At 36.5% G+C, this 25,654-nt stretch overlaps 2 protein-coding genes and 1 pseudogene across 2 annotated transcripts; 1 reads left to right on the top strand and 2 right to left on the bottom strand.

Moving 5' to 3' along the window:
- Positions 1 to 12,667, top strand: LOC121415693 (annotated as a pseudogene).
- LOC121415694 lies at positions 11,251 to 17,011 on the bottom strand. Its single transcript, XM_041609001.1, has 4 exons — positions 16,814 to 17,011; positions 16,093 to 16,261; positions 14,957 to 15,093; positions 11,251 to 12,719 (listed from the first exon to the last, which is right to left on the bottom strand). Exons 1-4 carry the CDS (start codon positions 16,854 to 16,856, stop codon positions 12,445 to 12,447), a joined length of 624 nt encoding a protein of 207 aa, XP_041464935.1. The 5' UTR covers positions 16,857 to 17,011; the 3' UTR covers positions 11,251 to 12,444.
- Positions 16,987 to 24,435, bottom strand: LOC121414940. Its single transcript, XM_041607986.1, has 7 exons — positions 23,915 to 24,435; positions 22,439 to 22,514; positions 21,264 to 21,488; positions 19,671 to 19,775; positions 19,300 to 19,422; positions 17,032 to 17,064; positions 16,987 to 17,000 (listed from the first exon to the last, which is right to left on the bottom strand). The coding sequence occupies exons 1-7, from the start codon at positions 23,915 to 23,917 to the stop codon at positions 16,987 to 16,989; spliced, it is 579 nt and encodes a 192-aa protein (XP_041463920.1). The 5' UTR covers positions 23,918 to 24,435.
- Positions 24,436 to 25,654: the final 1,219 nt, after the last annotated feature.

Here is a 25,654-nt window from a genome sequence, read left to right as displayed (position 1 = left end):
CCACTTTTTATTGATTGAAATTAGCTGTGTTCTATTCCCTGGGTTGAAGTGGTTCTGTTCCTGTCTTAACTCTAGTCTTATTTCGGGATTTGTTGCCTGCAGAATTGTGGTAAGAATTTGTATTTGGTTGTAGTTTTGCTAAATAATAATACACGTCATTTTTTCTTGGCACTGATGGTTAAATCCGTCACGTAGCCGCACAGCAACCGACACCATGCACGAAATACGTCGGAGTCGGAGAGACCAGCCGCAGCCACCACCCCTGCCATATTTCCCGGGGAGAACCGGGCTCGCTTTGGGTTAGCGCCTTGGCGGCATGTTGTTATCGGAGAGCTGAGATGAGAAGTGAGACTGAGAGTAAGATTCAGTTTCTGAAGCTGAGCCCCGCCAACTCACCGTTTATCTCATTTCTTCTTCTTTCCTTCATTCGTCTAATCATGGACCTACTTAGACAGCTGGCAGCCGTCTGTTCATGCTGTTTCGAGGAGTTTTTTAACATTTTTTTTATTTCTCTGTATTTGGTGAGTGAAGCCAACGGAGTTCAGCTGAACAACCAACGAAACAGAGACCAAAGCTTTTGGTCTAGGACCTACTGTACTAGTACCGGTAGGTCTATGGTCTATGAAATAAAGTTATGTATGGAATCAAGTTTGGTAGTGGATTTTTTCATGGGCTGGTAGATCTAGACAGCTGGCAGCCATCTGTTTCAAGAAGTTTTTTTTTATTTTTTAAATTTCTCCTTGTACACAGACGGCTCGCTATCAAGCAGCCACCATTAGGGGACTTACAATGCAAAATTCCCCCGTCGGATGTCGAGGCTCTTCAATTTTTGTCTTTATGAATCAAACTTGAATATTAACTCTACCGAAATGCAAATAAATATTCCCTCTTGCCTTGGCATTAACAGAGCTACCAAGTCTCACGCATTATGTGTGAGACTCAAGCTTTTTGGACTCTTGTTCATCCCCTCAAATCTCTGTCTCACGCAACTATCACAGCCTATCCCCATAGACATTGTTGTACACAATGTCTGTGATCTCACATTCACAGAAAATCTCACGCATAGCTGGTCTTTGAACTTGGCATCTCTGTGCACATTAATCGCCAAAAAACTGGGAAAAACAAGTTGAAGGAACAAAAACAGTGACTTACCTCGGCTGTCATGCAACTTCACTTCCATAGTTCCATGTTTCATCTGAACTTAGTACATAAACATGTAGGCCTATGGCCATTGATTCCCCTGTACAGATAGCGCTAGAACTTCGGTCTCTGTATTTTGTGAGTGAAGCCAATGGGTCATTTTCAAACAAAAGTGGACATGGGGGTGAAAATTAAAACTTGCTAGAAATCATTAGGCTTCAATGTTTTTTGAAACTAGACATCTTAAAGTATATTTTTCCATTTCATTTACATAAAATTATTAATTATGTCTTGAGATACAGTGAATTTTATGCAAGGGAAATTAAATGTTACAAAATATTGATTTTTGCATTAAAATTCACATATTGCCTATCACAATACAAAATTTGTATTAGAAGCACATTTGTTGGCAAGATACAAGCTGTGTATTGTATCTAACTCCTTAATAGCAAAAAAAATTCTGTGAAGTGTTTTTCTGAAAAAAATTGGGTTTCGAAGTTTTCAAAACTGGTTGTCGTGTCACTCACGTTTTAAATGCAAAAAGTTTTCTAGAGCTGTGTATTCTGAAAATTAATTTATCCCAGTACTAGAGCAAATACAGTTTATCTGTACCTTATTGTATATAAAGTAACTTGGTCCAATGTGTTAAGGTAAAGCTAAAATTAACTGTTAAAGTTGTGTCGTGTCACTCACAATGTCGTGTCACTCACGAAATGTCGTGTCACTCACGGTATCATATTGTGTATAAAAAAGGACATCCAGTAATTTTTGAAGCGTTTTACCAGGGATACAGTCAAAATGTTGTTCCTGACATCATTTAGGCCTATTTTAGGCTAATATTTCCTCCATCTTCCTAATTTTACTCCTTTTTAGGGAAATATTGAATTTGACATTGAGTTCATCTATTTTCTCTTCCTCTCTGTGGTTGCCTTGGTTTAAAAAATCCTGACAATTTTCATTGGTGTGAAGACTCTTATCCTAATTCATATTTTGGTGAATGTACTGTGATTAAGAATATAACAACATAATCAACACAAAATTATGAATGTATCAAGAGAAAAACCACTATACTTTAGCAATGGACATATTTACAATGCATAAAGGGTTGGTGATGGTTCAAGTCATACCTAGGTATTACTCGAACATTCTCTGTCTCCATTTACAGAAATGAGCAGAAGTTCACCTCTCTTTTGAGCAATGTTATTTCTTTTTTATACTCATAGCTAGAAAAATCAGGGATCCTTTTTTGAAATTTTCCAAAATTTTAGTGGTAAAGTAGTGTACATGAGATATAAGAGATCACCATGAACACCAAACATTTTTTCAAATTCGGAAAAGAAAATATTTTTCTTTTCCTTCTGATTGATTAAATCAACCTTTTCATTTGCCATAAAGCTTGTATTCCAGGACATGAAATAAACAAATTTGCAAGAAAACATAAACATTTCAGGTGAGAATGTACTGAGATTTGATAGAACATTTTGGATATTGCTTGAAGCAGCTACGTATGCCAAGTTCAAAATCATTATTTGTTTGGCCACCATTCATACCGCTAGTGATTAACTACATGTAGGGTCTGAACAGCAAACTACCGTAAGTGGGCCGATGTATGTTCAGAGCAGATTTGCATTTACACATATTCATTACAACAAAATGATGCATGATCATGTAGGTCCCAACAAGTCCCAACTGAGACTGCATTTTGATTTGACCAACTTTAGATGGGTTGCCATGTACCAGTAGATCATTTTTTTTGGGGGGGGGTCCTGATAAGAACAGAGCTGGACCTGGACTTACTACCGTAAGTGGGCCGATGTATGTTCAGAGCAGATTTGCATTTACACATATTCATTACAACAAAATGATGCATGATCATGTAGGTCCCAACAAGTCCAACCGAGACTGCATTTTGATTTGACCAACTTTAGATGGGTTGCCATGTACCAGTAGATCATTTTTTTTGGGGGGGTACCCTGATAAGAACAGAGCTGGACCTCGAGGGGAAAAAGCTATTGAGGTATAAAGGGAGCCTGGTTGGGATGCTGAATTGGATTTTAGTGTGACATCCAAGGGCTTAGAAAAGGAAAGGCTAATGACTTGTAGTTGTTATGTAATAGTAGCAGACTGCAAGAATCAGGTACTGACTGCATCTTTCACCTTGTGGCTTTCCCTGGATTCCCATGGTATGGTATATGATCAAATAATTAGCAATGAAAGGGCGCTTACAAGATTCCAGCTAAAGCATAGCTCTGAATTTTGGTACAGTGCCTACATGTACTGCCTTGGGAGGGTCCACATACAAGCAGTGTTCAGGAGAAAACCTATGCTTGTTGAGTTGAATTCCCAAGTTTCTCAAGGATTTGCTGATAGTCCATCTGAAGTGTGCAGCAACATGATTGTGGTTTGGTACCAAAAAAAGACATTGAAACTGCCATGTCCTATTTGGACAATGCCTAAAATATTAAAGGAGGATAATATTGTAATCCAATATTTCAATAAAAAGGAGTCGTACATGACATCATTGGCTACCAGACCATGCCAGATGATGTGAGTGACTATTGAGAATACCTTTCTTACAAGGAAAAATTATTTCATCCGTTGTGGATGCTGAATTGTATAAACCTGTAAACTTTCATATACAGAAAGAGTTTTGAATGATATCAGTCCACAAAAAGAATGTTTGAGTTGATGTCAATGCCAAGACCTCATAACACCTCCTTCAAGTGCCCCCTCCTCCTCTAAAGAGGAGAGTGGTAGAAGCCCTAGTGTGATAATGTGGTATGGTATAGGGAATGTGAGTTGATGGGCAAATATGACCATAAACCAAGAATAAAACATCAGGATGACATATTATGAACTTTAAAGAAAGCAGTTATTATGTAATTAAGCTTGTTTTGGGGTTAATGGTATTTTACTCTTCTACATCATGCAAAAAATACTTTCTATGTTGAGATAAATGTTGTATTTTTGCACTTGTCGTGTCACTCACGTTTTGGATGTCGTGTCACTCACGGTATATAGGAGGGTACCATTTTCCATAGAGAAGGTTTGATTGATTTTGACTATATGTGTTAGATAGGTACACTATTTATGTCCATTTACTGGTACTCACAGTACTCCATGACAACTACTTGGGCACGAATCCAACCATATGTGTTAGTGGTCAGAAACCCATGTCCAAAATTTGTCGTGTCACTCACGCACCTATTTTTAATCATATCTACTAAACGAATTGTTGAATTCAAATCAAACTCGCAGTGGCCCATGCCAGTCCTACATTGTATTTAATATAGTAGTGATGATTGATTCATAACCTTTATGTTTGAAGATATGAGCCCTTAAACCTCTCTGATTGTTGTGTCACTCACGTTTGAAAATGACCAATGGAGTTCAGCTGAACAACCAACATAACAGAGACTGAAGCTTTTGGTCTAGTATAATACTAGATCTAAAGACTAACATTAGACACCCTACCCTTTCCTTTTTATTTTAGGTGTTTTTTTTCAAACAAATTGTAAACTATAGAATCTACACAAATAACCATTGTTTCATGGGGATTATGTAATTATTTCTGACATTTCTGTATTGATGAGAGGAGCCAACGTAGCTCAGCAGAACAACCATGTACAGTACAGAGACTGAAGCTTAAAGTTTTGGGGGCAAATTTTAAAATAAAAATAGTAGTAGAAGTATAGACCAAAAGCCTCTGTCTCTGACTATTGTTTGACAGCGGGGATGCCGCGGAGCAGAAGTAATTCACAGTGGAGCATATCCCTCTCCAAATAGACTGATTTTTCAATCGTATTTTAGGCCTGAAAAGGTTTCTAACAAATGAGATAGTGAATCAAATAAGCTTTCTTTTCTGGCAGGGTATGTACTATGTTACCCCAGCCCCCCCCCCCCCCCCCCCCTCTCCTTGAAGATGGATGAGTTATTCATCCTTGTTATTAAAGTGCAAACTCTGAACATGGCAATAGAAAAATTCAAACACACAAGTGTGCACAAAATCCTTCAATTGTACTTTAGATAGAAGATGCGAAAGCGCCACCATGACATGCTTCGCTCCCATGCTTTCGAGCTCTTAAATAATCGGATTTACACCGTCTACACGTCTGCCACCCCCCCCCCAGAAAAAACTTTCCTCTTGCCTCTGAATAACAAAAGCTTCTTAATAAAATTGCTATCATTTGCTTAGATACAAACCCTTAAGGCGTGACTGAACATGGGGGAAGAAGAGTCTTATCGCCCTGGCCCAGGAGGAGTGGGTTCTATTATCGAGCTCACCAAAGAGATCAAAGGAGATCCAGACAATGCTCTGTTGTATGCCCAACGTTCAGAATGCTTCAGGATCATCCAGCAGCATTACCACGCAGTCAGGGATGCAGATAAGGTCATTGACCTAAGGCCAGACTGGTACAAGGTATTAACACTTGGTGGTGTCAAGGAATGATGGTAACGATAGACCTACGGTCGATGATTTCACTGGCCAGTTTGCAAGTGAAGCTGTAAAATCATTTGAATAATATTCATGGTTAAAATATGACAATGATGATGTTGGCTGTGGTAGTGGTGGGGGTGATTCGGGTGATTAGTGGTGATGGTGACGGCCTCATGATGGAGGTATTGGTGAGGCTGATTGTGTCAATGATGGTAGTGATAGAGATGATGAGGATGTTGCTAATGATGGTAGGGATAGTGCTGATGGAAGTGATGTCAGTGTCAGTGATGATATTAGTTGAAGCATTTTGGAAGTGGTTTTGATGATGGTGATAATGTTGATAGTGGTGGTGGTGGTGATAATGGTGGTGGTGGTGGCGGTGCGTACAATGATGGTGGTGGTGGGTGATAATTTTCATACTGGTAGTGGTGGTGTGTTTCTTGATGGTGTGATGGTGATGGCTGTGGTGGTGAAACATGATGATGATGATTATCATGATAATGGTGGTAGTAGTGGTTGTATTGTTGATGATTATGACGATGATAATAATTTATGATGGCGGTGGTTGCCATGTTGTTTACTCTGATACATATTGATAAAGTAAATATTGATGAAATCTATATCTAAAGCTCGTGTTTCTATTTGTATGTTCCACAGGGTTATTACTACAAAGGGTTAGCCGAGTTTGGTGCAGAACACTATAGAGCTGCGGTAGAATCATTTGAGGTAAGCATATAACACACACACCCTAAATTTGAATATCCAGCTGGTATATTACACACTGACACTGCTTAAAAGCAATTTCTGGTTTCATTTCACTCAAGTCACTTCAAAGAATTCAAGGACGGCCCATGGGAAGTTCAACAGATTGTCATTCCAGGGGAGGGTTTCCCCTGATTTTGATTGGTAGAGAAGCCCAGTTTCTATGGTAAATGTCAGGATAAAACAGGCTTCTTGGATGTAATGTTTGATAATACATTTAATATAACAATGCTGATGAAGCCTGCAGGACACAGCTTGATATCAGAAACATATTCTAGAATTACATGTGGGTTCTAAGCCAAACAAGAGGATGAAAGGTGTCATTTATAAAATAGTTTTATATAGTATCTTGTAATTGATAACAAACAAGTTTTATTATTAAACATGGTCCTGGTATTATAATTTGAATGTTAATTCACTTTTGTCTGAATGAGAATTAACCCTTAGAAAATTACATGTAAGTGAAAAGCTGTGATTTCCATATTATTTTGTTAATCATTATTATTGCATTTATCACATTTTATTGTCATCTTTCTCTTCTTCATTGTTGTATTCATAGAATGGATTACAGCATGAACCAGATGAAGCTTTGTTAAAAGCATTGCAGCAAGCAAACAGAGCAATATTTTCTAATAGAATGAGTAAGTTTTTTTATGTTTTAACATGAAAGCTTCCTCGAATATTGTTTTTAGTAAAGATTTGATTTTAGATATTTCAATGGGCAATCATTTTGTTAAAATTGAATTCTAATTTAGAAAAATGTATGCAAAATAAGCACTGCACAATACATTTCTTCATTTAGTAATCAGTGTAATAAACAAGAAGAAGGAGGAGGAGGGGAAGAGAAGAAGGCAAAGAAAAAGAAGGCAAAAAAAGGTGAAGAAGAAAAGGGCATTGAAGAAGGAGAATGAGGACAAAAAAAGAAGGTGACGAAGAAAGCAAAGAAGAAAAGACAGAAAAAATGAAGGCGAATGAGGAGGGGGGGGGGGGGCATTTTGTAATAGAAAATTTATCTAGGCAGATTATTATTCAGAAATTCTCAACTCGTTTGTATGCTCAAAGGGACAAGTGTTGTAATGCTTTCTGAATAGGCAAACATTTCCCATTTGATATGCTTAGATATTGTAAGTGAGAAAATGTGTTGCATGTTCGTATTACATTAATTTCATTTGTTTTGACCCTTTTCTTGTGTCAGCAAATAGAGGCAGAGTTATTAAAGGGTTCTTCTTTGGATGTCTAGTTGGTGCTCTTGCTCTAGCTGCTAATGACTTCCTGCTTCCAAATCCAATAGTTAAGGTGAGGTAAATTGAGTCTTCATTAACCAGAATTATCAATTTCAACGTTCTTATTTTGCTCTTATTGAAATGTATAGCGATCTTAAACAAGCTTCTCAAATTAAAAACAGTGCAAACCAATGTCCAATTCAGTGGATATACTGATATATGTGAAGTTATACATATACAACAGCTTTGGCAACACTTCTATTTAAATATTGTAAATAAATGGATGAAGAGAGCAATGGTAGGCGTAGCTTAAATCAATGTTCCCCAGAGCTATCTACCCTTTTGAAAAATTGGTGATGCCGAAAAAATGTCTCTGCTGGGAATCGAACCCGGGCCTCCAGCTTTAAACGCCAGTGCCTTAACCACTAGACCACAGAGACGCGTTAGTGGCTAGGGCGACCCCGATCCAATTGACCGTCAGACAGATTTTCGACACCAAACCAAATATAATCCTTGGGTAATACCGCATGTGAGTCCATGAGAATGATGTGGACAAGATAAATTAGGTAAAGGTCATCCAGGGGGTCAACAGATCAAATGATATGAGGTCATATCCATCTGTATTTTATTTTAATTTTTTAGTGAAGTTTTTGTTCAACTTGTTCTCATTTATTTATTTCTTCATCAATTTTGATCATACTTCTTTCAAATGATCCTTGGGCAATACAACATGTGTGTTGTTAGTGATGATGGGGTCAAATGTCATCTATGGGTCAAAAGATTATATTGCAATCTTTTCTTCAATCAATCTTTTTCAATGTCAACTGCACAGTCTGCTAGTATGTTGATTTCTTGTTCTTGTTGTTTTGTGTTTTGTTTTTGTTTATTTGCTCATGAAGCCGACACTTTGAGCTATGGTTCCATGCAACTTTGCATTTCATATTGAACAATTCATTTCAATGCGAATAACATTGACTGCAACTCCAAAAATTAATTTTATAATATATTTCATTGTTTCCTCCTCCAGAATGTATTCCTGAAATTTATACTGTTTTCTGCATGGGGTTACGTGGGGACGGAACTTGCCAAGAAGTACATCACTATGCTAGAAAATGACAGAGACCAAAGATTGCTAGCTCCTGATGCTTTATTTCCATTCAGTAAGTTATGAAAGATATCCGCCTACATTTGTACGCAGACAATGAAAAATATGTTTAACTCGGTTGAATTCAAGAATGGCTAGGTGAATTTAAATGAATAGTTAGCACATGTACCTGTATGTTTATCTTAGTGAACTTGTGATATTAAGATTATCTTTGTACTTCATTGAGACAATGCTCCTTACCTCATTATAATTTTAAACTGGTAATTTTGCACTTCAAGTTTCATCCAGCAGTAATGAAAGCACTAGACAAATTAACTTGCACATAAATTTTAGTTAAGGTTACATATGGCTTGGTAAGTCTAATGGTGATTATACTCTAAATACTCTCATGATGAAAAAGACATTTCTGTTCCAACTTTATTTGTCTATTTCAAAAGTCTGATCTGTAATCCCTGCAAATCTTTATATCCAATGTGACTAGAGTTTTTAATTGAACCTGTTATATGATAGTTTGTCAACATTGGTTAACATTCCATTAATATTCTGTTTATGTTTTATTCAAATTCAGAAAATATGAAATTCTTTGCACTGTATGATGTTCTTTCAAGTATACATGTAATGCTTTTCAGGAAATTGTGCAATGTAGATTGACACATTACTTTAGTAACATAAATATAACCTATGTATAGTGCACTTTGCACTGTATAGTAATGTTCTCATGAGTATGATGCTTTTCTAGAAATTGTGCAGATTAGATTTGACACATTATAAATGTAACATATGTAGAGTGCCAAATGCACAGTCTGGATTGCATAAATGGAATTAACAGGAATATATTGCATGAATCTCAATAGGTTGTGCATCTGTATGTGATGTGAATATAATGCTAAATAATACTTATGAATTTTCATGTACACCAGTGGCAGATCCAAGGGGAGGGGGCTTATCCTGCCTGTGCCGCCCCCCCCCCCCCCCTTGAAAGTGAAGACCTTTATTTTTTGCTTTTCAATTTTCCGTGGATGAAATGACCTACAATTTTACGTAGAAACCTTTTTGGGGGGGGCTTGTCAATTTTTTCATCGGGAAAATGTGCCCCTCCCCCCTGGAAAATCCTGGATCTGCTCCTGATGTACACTATTCAGGTAATCAATGCTCGTGATGAACATCAGTGAACATTAATCCCATGTTTAACTGCTGTAGGTAAGTCCTGTCATATCTTACTCTCTTTGATTTCATTCTCATCAGCATCTGACACCGAACCATCGTCAAAGAGAAAAACCAAATCAGTAAGCACAGGACAAGTATGGACCCACCAACAGAAGACAAATCCAAGGTTAGGACAAGACGTGGGAGACCGCAAGACAAAACATCATGATACATGTTCTTGTGTGATAGTCATATGTAAGGATATTTTATGCACACCAGTGGTTTTCTGTGAAAGGGGATATATACCTTGATGTTTAGAATTGTTAAAAGAAGTAAAAAAAAAATCCCTGCAAATTTTATCAATAGAGAATATGAAAATTTTGAATTTTAGCTTTTGGAAATAAGCAACTACACAAATGGAATTCATTACTGTCTAAACAAAACTTATTTGTTAACTTATCTATTGTTTTAGTAGAAACTTTTCATAAATTATGAGGGGAAAAATTATTGATAAATGTTGACAAAAATAACAGTTGAAGACAACCTGCATCCATGATAAAATTTGCAATCAAAGTGAAATATGTAGAAAGGTGATTGGGGAGTTATGTAACTCTAATGTTGCATGTGTTGGTTGCATTGCCAATGGGCTGATGTCCACATCATCAGTGATGTGAACATTCAAAGGCTCATAACTTCTTTTTTTCTCAAACTTTCATTGATTTGTTTCTTTGATTTTTCTGTTTTCACACAAGCTAACATGTTCCCAGGGTTTCATTCTCCTTTAATCGTCTTTCAAAAAGTTTGACTGTCAAAGAGACCAAAGTCGACTTGAATAATTTTCCTCTTTGCACTTGTAAAAAGAAGTAGGTGTAAGCATTTCCAGTAAATGTTGAATTGTAAAATGACTTGATCCCCCACCTTGGAAAATCTGAATATGATCAAAAGTGAACCAACCTTTGTTTTGGGACTTTAGACCATTTCTTCATTTTCCCAAGGCTTAATATTAAAATCCAAGTCCATTTTCCACGTTACAGGCGGGCGTATCATGTGCTCACTTGCTATATTAATTCTGTACTTAAATTCTTGCAATCATTAATGATTATTTTGTTTGTGAACTAGATATACATGTATAAATTCTCCAAATATATTGTTATAACAGTAATTTGTATAATTTATTGTTCCAATTGGGATCAGGGGATACATTGTCATTAGAAGGTAGAACCATGCATAAACATGAGATTTCAAAAGAGATCCTAAACAATCATCCTTTTATCTCAGAATACCCTTAACAAATATATTATTCTGGTGGGTGTTTCATAAAGCTATTCGTAAGTTAAGAGCGACCTTAAGAACGACTGGTGATCCTTTCTTGTGGTAGATTGTATATTCATTGGAGATGGTTTAATGCGTAAGAAAGGGTCACCAGTCGTTCTTAAAGTCGCTCTTATGAACAGCTTTATGAAATGGCCCCCTGATACGTTTTACCTTCCCTGAATAATCAATGCTCTAAATATTCAACACAAATTCAAGCTGTTTTAAAAGTGTACAATGTTTTTCAGGATTTTCAATTTTGCAATTTTATACCTTTTACGCGTATACCGGCCCTGTCGTGAGAAAACATCCCTTTTTATATGCTTTTGTGTATTATCATGGTGTCCACCTTGGCCCCCTCTTTATTATGGATATATATACAAGACTGGGAGTCCATTATTATGTTCAAAATTCAGCTACAGTTTTGTAGCTAACATGATATCAATGTCATGTATTTATAGACATTAAAAAAAAAGACTTTAGACAAATTATGTGGAAAAGTGATAAAATCACTCTTTATTTGATAGAAATCATGCACAAGTATAACATCAGGGGAGTGTTTGATAGAAGGACTTGCCAGCTAGACGTTTTATCTGACAGTTACCATAGGAACTGTGCTTCTCAGCCATTGGAAATCTAGAACAGTTACCATAGGAACTGTGATGATGAATTACTGGTCTACATACCCGTTGGTTGCGCCATGTGTTATAATCAATGATATTCACAATAACTAAAAACCACAAAGTAATAATGTCTTTAGGAGCATATTGATTATGATAACATGTATCTTGATTATGAATCACAATTCTAAAGAAAAAAAATATTTATATATTATGATTAACAATTCGTGTTAATATGCCTCTGCTCACTAGGTGGTTGCAGGAATGCATTGTGTTTTGGGGTTGCCCTTTGTCCATTTCTCTCGATAATAAAAAGAATGTCAATTCCAACTGCACCGTGACCCTGTTTTTTACCCTTTTAGTCGGTTCCTTAGGCACCAATTTCAGAGTTTCATGATGCACACCACTTCAAAACATACCATGCTCAAATAGGCCTACTAGCTAGAGGACCATTCAAACAAAAAAGAAAATATGAAGCACATAGATTTAGCTACAGCATATACTTAAATATATTTACATAGTAAAATTACACAGTATTAACATTAGTATTTAAGCTGCCAGTATAGTTTCTTTGTAATCAGAACTTGGTATTTGAAAACTTACAATTAAAACTCTAACAAAATCCAAGTCATTCACCTAGCATTTAGTATCTAAAATAGGATAGAGTATATGCTTTCTGTCAATCCTTATTGAATGGATCTAAGTTTTAACAATGACAAACTTGAAGGGTGTAACTCCGTCAGTGTTTTGAAGGGTGTTGAATGATCTGTTGGCGTGTTCATAATCTTTCAATACAGCGATCGCTTTATCCTCTAATGCTTTTGTCCAATACAGCATGCCATTGAAGAATCTGATTTCTCTAAGGTTCATCATGTCCCCGGCTATTTCCACTGCTTCAGATGTGTTGAAAGGTGATGTCACGTCCTTGTAAAAAATTTGGTCGAAGTCGCAGAAAAATATGCGTCGTGGATTTCCTGGGGAAAATTAAGAAAAAGCTTACATGGAAATTTTCAAACTAAAAGTTATGATTTACGAAATTAAAAGAATCTTTCAGTTTTCTGATCGTTATGTATCATGATAATGATAAATTCAGGATAAGGACCTATTAGATTTTCTTGATAGTTAACGACAGCTCACAGAAATAGAATTACTGTAACAGTAAAAATAAAAAGTTCTGAAACCCCAGCATAATTGATAGGGATATGATTGCAATATTCATTCAAAAATCCTGACTTTCTTTTAATATGGAGTGGCCTGGTCCCTGGTTACAAAAGATGTAAGATTGAACTAATGGGCCTGTATTATGGTTTAGGGTTGGAAATCACCTTCAAAATCTCTTTGAACATTTGATTTGAAATATCTTAGATGATTTCCCTGACATTTAAGTATGTGGAACAAAGAAATCTGACTTGAAAAATTGAGTTTTTGTCATTTTAACTGTCAAATCTTGTGTTTGCTGATATTGAATTATTGTAGTATTGGATTCAATCAATCAATCGACCATGTACCTCCATGTTATGCAATTGCACTGTAAGCCTAACAAGTCCACTCCAACAAAAAGTTGATTTGAATATAAAAAGTAAAAAATCTAACAAGCATGACACTGAAAATTTCATTCCAAATCGGATGTAAAATGAAAACTTTATGACATTTAAAAATTTCGTTGGTATGCAAATGAGGAAATTGATGACATCATCCAATCACTATGTTTTTTGTATTTTATGAAAATATTCAAATTTTCTCCTTATTGTCATGTGAAACTAATGTAAGAGTAGAAATAATCAATATATGACTTAAAATAAGAAACATTAGTTGAACTGTAATCGAAAGAGTTCACTAACCCAATACTACTTTGTTTATGTCCACTTCATCACTACGTCACACTCACAAGGTTTCTTTCATGAAAATGACCATAATACAGACTCTCTCTCCCACTCTCACTCACTGGTCTTTCTTATCACACCCATTTCCTTCTTATCCAGAAATAGTATGAGTCAACTGGTCCAGGCATATAGAGCCTACATCGAGTCCAGAGTACAAAATATATAGAGATAGATTTTGGGGTTATTGAGCTACCGCTCCACCCCGCATAAAATCACAGAGTTTGTTCTCCTGGCCCATCCCATGGCCGTAAACAAAGGAGTCCTATAGCGTTCACATATATACTTTTATTTATATTTCTTCATTTGTATACTTCCCATCGATATTCCTTTTGTACTTCATCATTACATCCTTTCTACCATCAAGAAAGGGTAAATAAATATATTATAATTATTGGAACTGAATGAGCATCGTCTTCTTGTTATCTTTCTTCGATTTTTTAGGGTCGAATTTGCCGGGATGATAAAACAAAATTAAAATGTTTTATAAAGGATGTCCTTTTTGCCCCGACACTTCGTGTTTAGAGTCCGATTTGCGCGAGGTGTTGAAGGTGGGGTCGTACTAAACCAAATAAGGTAAAGCCGACGACCGAAGGACCTGTAACAATAAAACATTCCTGTACTTGTTTAGGGGTTCATTTCAGGGAATATTTGCCAAGAGTATCGTTTTGTTTCCAATACTTGTTAAGGGTAGGGTTTCACACGCCAATACTTGTTAAGGGGTGCATTTTCAGAATATAGAAATTACGTGTTTAGGGTGCTTTTCGAGACCCCATGGTCGCGCATGGTATCCACTCGTGAACGGAAGTGGCCCCCCCCCCCCCCCGGCCTCGATACGCCATCGAACGCTACCATAACTACAAATATATATATATCAATAATCATAAAACCTTAAGTGTTACACTAAGTTTTCCTCCCTGAACATGCACAACTACCATTGTTATAACATTTTAATGTTCAGTCCGGTTGGTCCTTTTTGTCAAATCTGTAAAAATTGAAAAATTGTGTAATTCAAACAGTAATAAATAATTAAATAAATAAATAGTGAGTGAGGGACATCATCGAATCACACATTTTGCATGTCTCTGATTTGTGCATATAATTGTCCAGTGAAAAATAAGCGAATCTACAAAATGGCTTCGTTTTTATTTTACATCCGATTTTGATAACAATTTTTAGCGTTACGCTTGCATGATTTTTCTCCATTGATTAAAATCAACATTTTTTCTGAGGTGGACTTGACCTTTAATATACAATAGATGCAGTTTTGAATCTTAAATAGTGAAATAAAAAAGGTTTGTGTGAATGACATTCATTTTAATCATACATACGACTGAGATCAATGCTTAGTCCAGTGATCTCTAGCAGGTCTGTGTTCATGGACTTGTTGTATATGGTTTGTATGAAACCGCCTCCTGGCATTAGACGTTTGCGTTGGATATTTCCTTTCATTGACCAATACAGGAATCTGTGAAAATCAAGACTGTGTTTTGTAATTTTGGCAACATTCCGTCCACTATGCCCGAGTCTGTCCCCATGTATGTACCGGTAGATATGATACACTTGATCATGATGGGCGGTGCCATACACTCTAAATTAGGGATTTAAAATAAGTCCACATGGACTGTAGTTAGGGACCAATCGAATTCCGGATTTAGTTTGAATCCTTAAGATTCATTTTTAAATCTCGAAAGATTTAAATTTAAATCATTTGAGATTGAGTCTTTAGGATTAAAACTAAATCCAGAAATCAATTGGTTCCTAACTACAGTCCATCTGGACTTATTTTAAATCCCTGTAATTTAGAGTGTATGGGGTTTAATGGCACTATGCATTTGGGAACCCGTTAATTTCCATCTTACAAAAGCTATTGAAATCTGATGAATCCCCTGGGTCTTGCTAATTCCACAAAGTTGAATATTTTTTTATTTCATATAATAATCGCATTTATCACATTCAAACATAGCCTTTCACAACATGATTTCGAGAGGAGAATCTTTGGGGGAACTTGTTCCGACCAGCCCAGCTCTATTTCATTCAAAATATTTGATTTTATGTAACCGATTCACTCTATATTTGTTATGCTGACAATCTATTATATGTTTTTAAACTACCGTGTATTAAAATGAATGATAAAATAAAATGAATTATATAAAATGATTTAAGCAGTGGAGCCACCAACTTCCAGACCACAAAGACTTTTTTTGCACATTAAATTGAAATAAAATGTATCACACTTTACGTCGGTTTTCGCAAAAAATTGAAGGGAAAATGCAAAATTGGTTTTGACTGAAATTTTATTTCCAACACCCCCACCCCGCTTCATGCGACTTTGATTGTCAAAATAAATCGCAAAATCCATTAAAGAAACATGTCGTTGTCAGCCATTTTGAAAGAAAAGGAAATATAATTGAAAATGAATTGTAAAACTATATGCATCTTGGATATACCAAAATATGTCACTCACCCCAGTTCGTCATCAACTTCTAAAGATCCCGGTTCATCAGACAACCACGCAAAATCCCAATGAACCCCAGTTTCTACCAGATCAATATTTATGTATGTTATTTTTGGAGGATTTGTACTCGCCATGTATAGATTGTGAGATTCCTCTGCTACAGCAATTCCTCTTATTTCTGTTTTTAAACATAAACATAAAAGAAAACAATGCATAAAGCTCTTTGAAAGACGTAACTTTGATGGATTTGTCCCCATGATTTTGTCTATTTGTTATATTATTTAATACCACCCCCCCCCCCGCCGTCTTCTCAGGTATCAAACCATTGCCTAAGTGGCGTAACTAGGCAGGCGGGGGTGGTAGGTGAAAGGGAAAGAAATTCCTAGTCTAAAAATTAAGCTCGTTTAATTTTGTTTCTGTTTTCATTAAAAAATCTTATTTTCTTAGGGTGGACTTCACCTTTAACTACATCCACATCGTGCACTGGCTGATCCACGTAGAATATATGTCATATGCTTACGCAATAAAGTGAGGATCCTCCCCCCCCCCTTTTTTTTTTTTTTTTTTGCTGAAGTTTTATTCTGGAACGAAATGTCCTCCTTTTTAGTAGTTACGCCTTTTCGGGTTTTTTTTTTTTTGCTTATCATATTTTTCCTGTACAAAAATGCCCCCCCCCCACCCTCTTTGGAAATCTTGGATCCGCCCATACACGTAGGCATATACTTTTTACCGTTCTGTTCTGTGTCCTCTTCGTGAAAACTGTAAGTCATCATCCTGTGGGCGCCATTCTCGTCCGCACAATAGATGCGAGTCTTCTGTTCGTATGTCCAGCAGATCCTCCCCCTGCGGAGTAGTGTGTGATATATCCATCTGGTTCCCTCGTTGCATTGATGGACATGAAGCTTAACTTACTACCCCTCAGATCTGCTACGAATATCTCTTTCCTACCGATATCTGTAACAAAGATCTTTGCATTCGATGCTGAAAAAAGGGAGGGAAACAATTGACTTGCTCCGGTGACAATATTACCATGATTACAGTTTGTTTTAATAAGCCGTTGTGAGACAATTAAGATGTTAATTTTTTTAAAAAGGTAATGGGTTACAACGAAGAACTGTACCAAAAAACTCCATATTGTTGTGGGTTGGGCGCCGGGTAGCGCTTCCGGGTAAACGGAGGCATGTGCGGAAATCCCAGGGACGGGGGGGGGGGGACGCGTCCCCCTACCGAAAATAATAGGGGGCACAATTTCAAATGTCTCCAAAGCTATTTTTTGTCTTTTATGATGGAAGAAAATACATCATTCAAAATCGAAATAAAACATGTATTTTGGACGAGATTATCTTGCTTTCTCGGCTGATAAACTTACTTTTTTGGGGTCATATTTTCCAGCCCCTGGTCCCCCTACCTTTTGGGAGAGATTTCCGCCCTTGAACGGAGGCTCAAATCGTATTCATTAGAATTCTTGATAAGGTGACCAGTCAATCATGATTTGGTAATCAGTGGCATAACAAGCGGGAGAGGCAGGGGGCAGCCCCCTCCCCCCCCCCCCCGGATTCAATTTAACATTTATTTACACAGATAAAAGCGTTAATACTTTTATGAAAGTTTCAATACAATGGTGGTAGCAACTCAGTAAGCAGAGCTTGTGACGAGTGAACGTGACATTATAGACATTCATGAAAAAAAGCCATACAAAGTGAATTACATAACAAGGGGGAAACAAAACTGAGGGCAAATTTATGTATATAATATCATATGAAACAGTAAATAAACCGTCAAACCAATTTTATCCCGCAACCTAAAATAAGCAAATCACTCAATATTTAGGGACCGGATATAATTTTTACTGTCTCAAAGTAATTCAAAGATGGTACATTTGTCTATTTGTTCCACTATAAGAACACGTCCTTTGTCTTGGCAAAATGTAATAAGGAAGAGAGTTTGCTTATCACTAAAGCGAAACTTTAAAATGTCGTAACTCTCTTATTTTACATTCTGATTTGATAAAATGTTCATTGTTACGTTTATTTGATTTTTCTTTATTGATTTAAATCAACATATTCCTGGGGTGGGCTTGACCTTTAAGATAAAATACAACAGACGCAATTGTGTTATATGTGAAGTTGGTACAGGATAGTCCTGTCCTCGCTTTCATGGTTTTAACATGTCATGGACTATTTAATTTTGTCAATGCCAGTACACTCTTTCATAAAGCTGACCAATTAGCCTAATGAGTTTTTCGGTTACAGTAATATAAGTTTTATCTGATCACCGGTTGATTAATTTCGCCGTTAACTACTGAAATAGATAGATAGACAGATAGATAGATAGATAGATAGATAGAATCGCCTCGAAGACCTGTTCCACCATCCGTGTAGGTTCATTGTACTCTTTTATTCGTGACTGTAAGTTGGGGAAATTGTGACTTTGCTTTTGCGAGCTCTCTGCACCGACAGTGACGTATGCATCCTGCTCGTGAATTTAAAAAAAAATGTGTTTAGAATATCCCGGTTCACGTCTATAAATCGAAAAGAAAAAACTCTGCTCACGCTTCACGCTCGCATCATTAATGAGATCCTTCTTCACAATTTACATTTCATGTACACATGCCAATGCTCAACAGTGCCTATCATAATCCCTTTGAGAGAGTGATATATCAAAAATGTCAACTCGCGCTTTGCGCTCGCATCAATTCCATTGGATTAGGCCTACACAGCATCTTCTTTATTCAAAAACATGATTAAATTGTCTCGTTTTCGATGCATGAGTAAGTTACAGACCCTTCCTGTTCCTGTTTACAAAAATGCTTGATTAGAAAGTCCATTTAGTTGGAATATCAGTCATTTTTATCTTGCGCTTCGCGCATCCATTATCCATTTAAGACAATAAGATAGCTATGATTATGTCCCAGTTTTGGTCTAAATCTTTAAGAAAAATTAGATCGCGCTTCGCGTTCACAATAAGGCCTATTTTGTTCTTAAGGAAACACTATGCCTTAACTCATGGCCGGCATTACAGGTTCGTTTATAGATATTATTCGTAGGACGTCGGCAATCAGTCTGATATCTGTCGCCTGTCGGTCATCAATACAACTCCCCTCCCCCTAGAAAAGGCCTAGCTACACACATTTGAACAGACATTTCTTTGAAATCGAGCACAAATACGAATTCTTAAAATATGGATATAGAGAGAATGGGAGTAAATGTTTCTTACAGATTGATGTCGTTGTAATTTGTGTGCTGATGAATTCTGACGCAGACAATGTTGTTGCATCCTGTATAGGACTACTCATAGAAGGCCTATTGGTAATGGTAGCAGACGTTGTAGTAGTTGGGTCTGATTTTAAAAAAAAAGATAACAAATTGGAACTATCCTCCACGATGTGATAAAGAATTAGAGTACAATGCCTTAAAATTTCGTGAACTCCACCTAATCTCATCTCAATATTGGAATATAGGGCTAGTAAAAGATTAGATTGTACCTTCTTCATTGAAAATTGGGAAACATGATTTTACAAACAACTGAAATCGCTCATATAACTGACTTTATAGGAAATATGAGAAAGGAAATTAATGTATATTTACCAATCATTTCGCAGCTTCCTCCTATTGATCCTTGGGGACAAACACACCTGTGTCCGTCATTTGTTTCTTCACAATTACCATTCGTACATGGGCTTTTGTAGCAATCTAAACAAACAAACAATATATATATATATAATGTACAAACATATACATGTATGATAAAGAACATGTTGGCATTGAATTACCCGTGAATATTACCATTTGTTTTCCATTTCTGATGTCTTATTATTGCCAAAACGTGGAAAACCAAGATGGCATATATATATATATATATATATATATATATATATGGTTGATTTAAGCTACGCCTACCATTGTTCTCTTCATCCATTTCTTTCACAAAATATTAAAATAAAAGAGTTGCCAAAGCTGTTGTACAAGTATATTTTCACACACACACGCATATATATATATATATATATATATATATATATATATATATATATATATATATATATATATATATATATATATATATATATATATATATATATATATATACATATATATATATATATATATATATATATATATATATATATATATATATATATATATATATATATATATATATATAATATATATATATATATATATATATATATATATATTATATATATATATTATATGCATGTTTTTATTAAGCATTTCATTCAAATAATTTACATAAATTCAAGGCCGTAAACAATCACCTATACACTGCACATACACAATCCTCACTGTACAAATTTAAAAGTGGGTAATCAAGGACGTGTAGGCCTACTGTTATCAGAAGAAGAAAAAAAATCATCATTTCGTATTTTGTCAAACAAGCGAGGACATTTTTACCGTACCATAAGCATGATAATGATAAATACTGATAATACTTTTCCGCATTTATATAGTGCATAACACATCGGAACGACGTCTCTAAGCGCTTTACAGATATGTTATTACCCCGGTCATCGGAACCTTGCATGCCCGCATACAATGTATGCATCTTCTCCACTCCTGGGGAGCATTCCAACAAGAGTTCCAAGACTCAGTCGCTATGCATACTATACATACTACATAGGCATTCGCATCCTACCGGGCACCCATTTAACACCTGGGTCGAGAGTGGCAAATTGTGGGTTGACGCCTTGCCAAAGACGCTAGGCCATGGTGGGATTCGAACACACGACCCTCTGATTACAAGGCGAGAGTCAGAACCGCTACACCATGGCGCTTCCACAGTCAAGCACAATTGCATAATAGGTCTGAATTAGGACCACTTGCAACCGTTTGACATGTTTGATGGGCCCGTGTACTGAGCACGTCCTCGCCGGTATCATGCGCCTATCCAGGGGAGCATTTCATCAATATTTTCATCCGAAAAGTTTTCAGACCTGACAACTTTCCTTGATTTCGATTGGCTGAGAAGCACTGTCACTATGACAACTGTCGGATAAATCAGGACTTGTCAGATAAAACGTCCGGCAATGCCTATCATGATACGCTCCTCTGGTCTACATGTAAAAGGGGTGAAGGAGGGTGAGTGTGTGTGTGTGTGTGTGTGTGTCAGGCCTGTGGAGGGGGGAGGAGACAAAGTGAGAAAGAGCAGTGTCTGCTAACCAGGTAATCGGCAAATGAGATGCTGAACCGATAGGCCTAGATGGGATTGTATTACGAAGATAAGTTTGGGTAGAAGTTGTATTTTGGTCCCATCCAAATTTGTAATCGACTGACATGAAACTCCTCCAGGCAGGATGACCAAGCTAGTTTCAGGTGAACTCAACGATTCTGATACTTCCCGTCGCGTCCTTTTCTCGATTTCTGAACCCATTCCTGCAATTAGGCCTAACCATTGAACAAGAGAGACAAGAGACCAAATTACTAGGATCCTTGTATACGCATTCGATAAGAAAAAAGTCAGATCATATATGCAGCAGAAAAAACACGTTTGTTTTATTCCTTACAATAGACTATAGCGAAGACAAACGTATATTCAATTTAATGACGATCGATGATGCAAAAGGTAAGAGCTGACATTAGGATAATAATTTTGATAGGCATGATAAGAGCGGGAAGACCTTAATCGGTGGTATTATTTCTCAGTATATATAGGCCATGAAGGCATGATATATTTAGTCTAATACACGGCGATTTTTTTTCACCTTTCTGTGTTTATTTATAGAGTTTTCTTTCTTCTTTCTTTCTTCTTGGTATTATTTGGAAAGGGCAACCATTCATTTTTAACAAAAATTAATATATGAAATGACTTATGTCTCCTCGTATAATAAATCGGGGACACTAAAGGCGGTCATTGCAATGTACTAACGATGCTTTTGAGTTAGGATTTTCGCCAGTAAACATGCATGCATTATCCCCAGAGATTTATTATATTGACACCTCTGTGCATTGGCGGCGGAAGCCACAAATTTTAGGAGGGGACAACCCAAAAAATTTGACAAGCAAAAAAAAAAAAAAAAGATTTTCAACCCAAAAATTTTAAGGGGGGACGTAAAAAGGTCATCAACAACAAATTTAGGGGGGATCGTCCCCCTCCTCAAATTTAGGGGGACACGTCCCCCCTGTCCCCTCCCCCCGCTTCCGCCGCCTATGCCTCTGTGAATTCATGAAATTATTCTTTATTGTTGTTTTTCTATGAATAAATTATTTATGTTACAATAATTGCCCCCGTAATTGATGCGCACTATCACTAATTATGGTCTCAGCTAGGGCCTATATGCCCTAATTTTGTACAATGTATTAGAAAATAAAATATTTGGTAAATTGTTCCTCATTACCTGTCAAGGAGACAAGTGCGATGAATGCTGGTATGATGAAAACATGCTGAGGAAATCGTTGAAGGTGCCAAATAAGCTGAAAGGTACAAAGTTTAATAAAAAACATCACATAAACACTATATTATCAAAATGTACGCCTTTCAATTTTTTATTAATTTAAATTCGTTCTATTTTTTTCTTTTGCCCTTGCCATTGCCCCCGTTTTTCCCATGGAGTATTGGTATACCCTATAAACGCACCGCGGTATCACATCTAAACTGGAAACGCTTCCCGATTTTCAAAGAAATCATAATAACATTTAACATGAAAATTCCAACCAATACCATCTCAGCGATCCGAGGTCAAAATAGTTATAGGACTACTGAAATCAAAATTCAATGTAGTTCAAGCCTCAATGTAGGAATAAAAGCGAATTCAATTCCAAATCTTAATGACGTCATCATCGGCTGCGACTTGAAGCTGATAGGACTCTCCGACAACAGGAGCCCGTTGCATAAAACTTTTTACCTGAGAAAACTCAGGTTGTTTTTATCTGAGTTTTTGCCCTGTGTTGAAGTCAATGGCAAAATCAGACTAACCTTAGTTTTCAGTTCTTACCAGTTTTCTTAGGTAAAAAAGTTTTATGCAACAGGCCCCAGGACTTGCCCCGGGGACTTGCCCCAAAACAAAATGATTTCATTATTCATAACATTATGCCGAACTTCAAATAAAGTATTTTTTTCTTTTTGGAACTTTCATATTTAATGCAAAATATGATTTATTGAAAAATAATGTCTTATCAAATGGCACACCGTACCAAAAATCACGCATCGTACTACCATTTTTTTTTATATAAAACATATAAAAATCTAAACTTTGCTGGTCCTGTATGAGACGAATCTCATTAAATGTTTAACTATCAATGAAGTGATTTGGATGCAAGGCCAAGATCGAGGGGCACGTTTTCTGAAAGAAAACAAAATTGCTAAGGAAAGAAAGAACAACAAATCGGCATCATTATGTTTAAAACATAACGCGTTGTATAACCAAAAGACATTCTGTCATTACAGCATTCAATTTTACACTTATTAAGCGAATAAATTACCCATTTAATAAAATTGTAGTTTGTGGCAACCATTCCAATTATCTTAAGTGTATATAAATTACAATGTAAAAGGCAAGTATCTCTAGGCATTGGCGGCGGAAGCCAATAAATTTAGGGGTGTCCACCTGAAATTTTGGGATGGACACATGTAAAAAATAGGACAAGCGCCCCAAATTTTTTGACAAGCAAAAAAAAAAAGGTCATCAACCTAAATTTTAGGGGGGGACAACACACGTTTGAGGGGGGGGCACTTGAATTTAGGGGGGGACGCAGGAAAAAAATTGACAAGCAAAAAAAAAAAAAAAAAAAAAAGGTTATCAAAATAAAATTTAGGGGGGGGGGGACACGTCCCCCCCCCCGCTTCCGCCGCCTATGTCTCTAGGCCTACTCACCATTTTGATCGGTCAAACAGATTGAAGATTTTCGGAAATGAAATCCTTTAGTACTGTCCACCACCGTAAAACTGTATTGTGTCATAAAATATTCAGTAGACGAGTATATAGCCTGCATAAATTGAAAATTGAAAATACATCATCACTTCTGAATACGGTGATGTGAACAGGCCTGTTCGAGGGTTATATATAATAATGGCCTCCTTATTCTTTGCGATTTTCGACGATATGTTTTGTTTTCAATTTCATTAATTTTACACCTTAAATGTATGACAAAGTCATTTATTTATTTGAAAATATTTTGGGACTAGCTGGCGCAACGGAGCACAGGCCTCCGATCCTGTGCTGAACCCCTCAAAATTGTTGCCTCATTGCACCACTGATGATGGCTGATCATACTGTGAGTTATAAAGATAATCTCATGGCACAACATAGAGTAATTATTTGATTTCGTCTTGCATAATATTCCCGAAATCATGTGATATATGTTCCATTACATACATTATGTTTGTGTTAAAAACACAACGCCTGAGCGTAACAGATTCTTTTTGCTGAAAAAATAAAGTTTTATAATTAAGATGCATGCACAGGCAAAAAAAATACATCACCGAACTCGTAAAATTCACTAGTACAAACACATTTTCTTGCCACTCAACATAAAAGTGGAAAGATTCGATTTGCAGATACCGATGCACAGCAACCCTTGAAGCGTCAGCTGAGGACAAAGTTATTGGAAGAGAAATCGTGCGTTTAGAGATGTATTAGGCCTACTGTACTCTATTATGGCTCTCTGCCTGGATCAATTGAGAGTTTTATAACTTTTTTTTATACCATGCAGGATAGAAAATATGATTGGCGTGGCTGGCGCAGGTGTGTGAGGCCTGCTTGTCCACTCAACGAAATTGACGAATTAATTAGGATAGGTAAATTGCATCATTGCATATATTGAATTAATATTAGTAAAACCCGGTAAATAGCTCAGTCACACAATATCAACTTTCATAACGATCTGCCTCGATCAGTGAACCAGCAAGGTCGAATCGACAAATTCAATGTCGTCTAGGTAATTGGATAACGCATAAACGGTCGACAAAGTTAAGAATACTAAATAGGTTCATTATTGCGGATTGAAAGTTAGTAAACTGTAATTATTACAGGGGCAAATTCAGGATTTTCCAAAAGGGGGAGCATTTTTCCCTATGAAAAAATTGACAAGCAAAACAGGGGGGTTTTCAACAAAAAATAAGGACATTTCGTCCACGAAAAATTTTAACAAGCAATAAAAAAAGAAGAAAAAAAGTCTTCACTTTGAAAGGGGGAGGGCACACTTCTGTTTTAACGGCTTTTTACGTTACAAATTTTAATTGTGCCTCTCAAAGGGGGGGGGGGGCAAGAGCCGGCTTTGGATCCGCCAGTGAATTATTAATATTAGTAAAACCCGGTAAATAGCTCAGTCACACAATATCAACTTTCATAACGATCTGCCTCGATCAGTGAACCAGCAAGGTCGAATCGACAAATTCAATGTCGTCTCGGTAATTGGATAACGCATTGTAAACGGTCGACAAAGTTAAGAATACTAAATAGGTTCATTATTGCGGATTGAAATAATCGCTAGAGGGTATTCATTTGTCTCGCAATCTACTATGGTCAACAAGGAAATTCGTGATCACTCTCGCAAAAAATCGACCACAAAGTTAAGAATGTTAGAAAGTTGGCCTTTGACTTAATTATTTTTGT

This window comes from Lytechinus variegatus, chromosome 5 (assembly GCF_018143015.1).
Source record: "Lytechinus variegatus isolate NC3 chromosome 5, Lvar_3.0, whole genome shotgun sequence".
Classification (NCBI taxonomy): Eukaryota; Metazoa; Echinodermata; class Echinoidea; order Temnopleuroida; family Toxopneustidae; genus Lytechinus; species Lytechinus variegatus.
The sequence above is the reverse complement of the archived record's forward strand: the minus strand, read 5'-3'. Positions and strand labels throughout refer to the sequence as shown.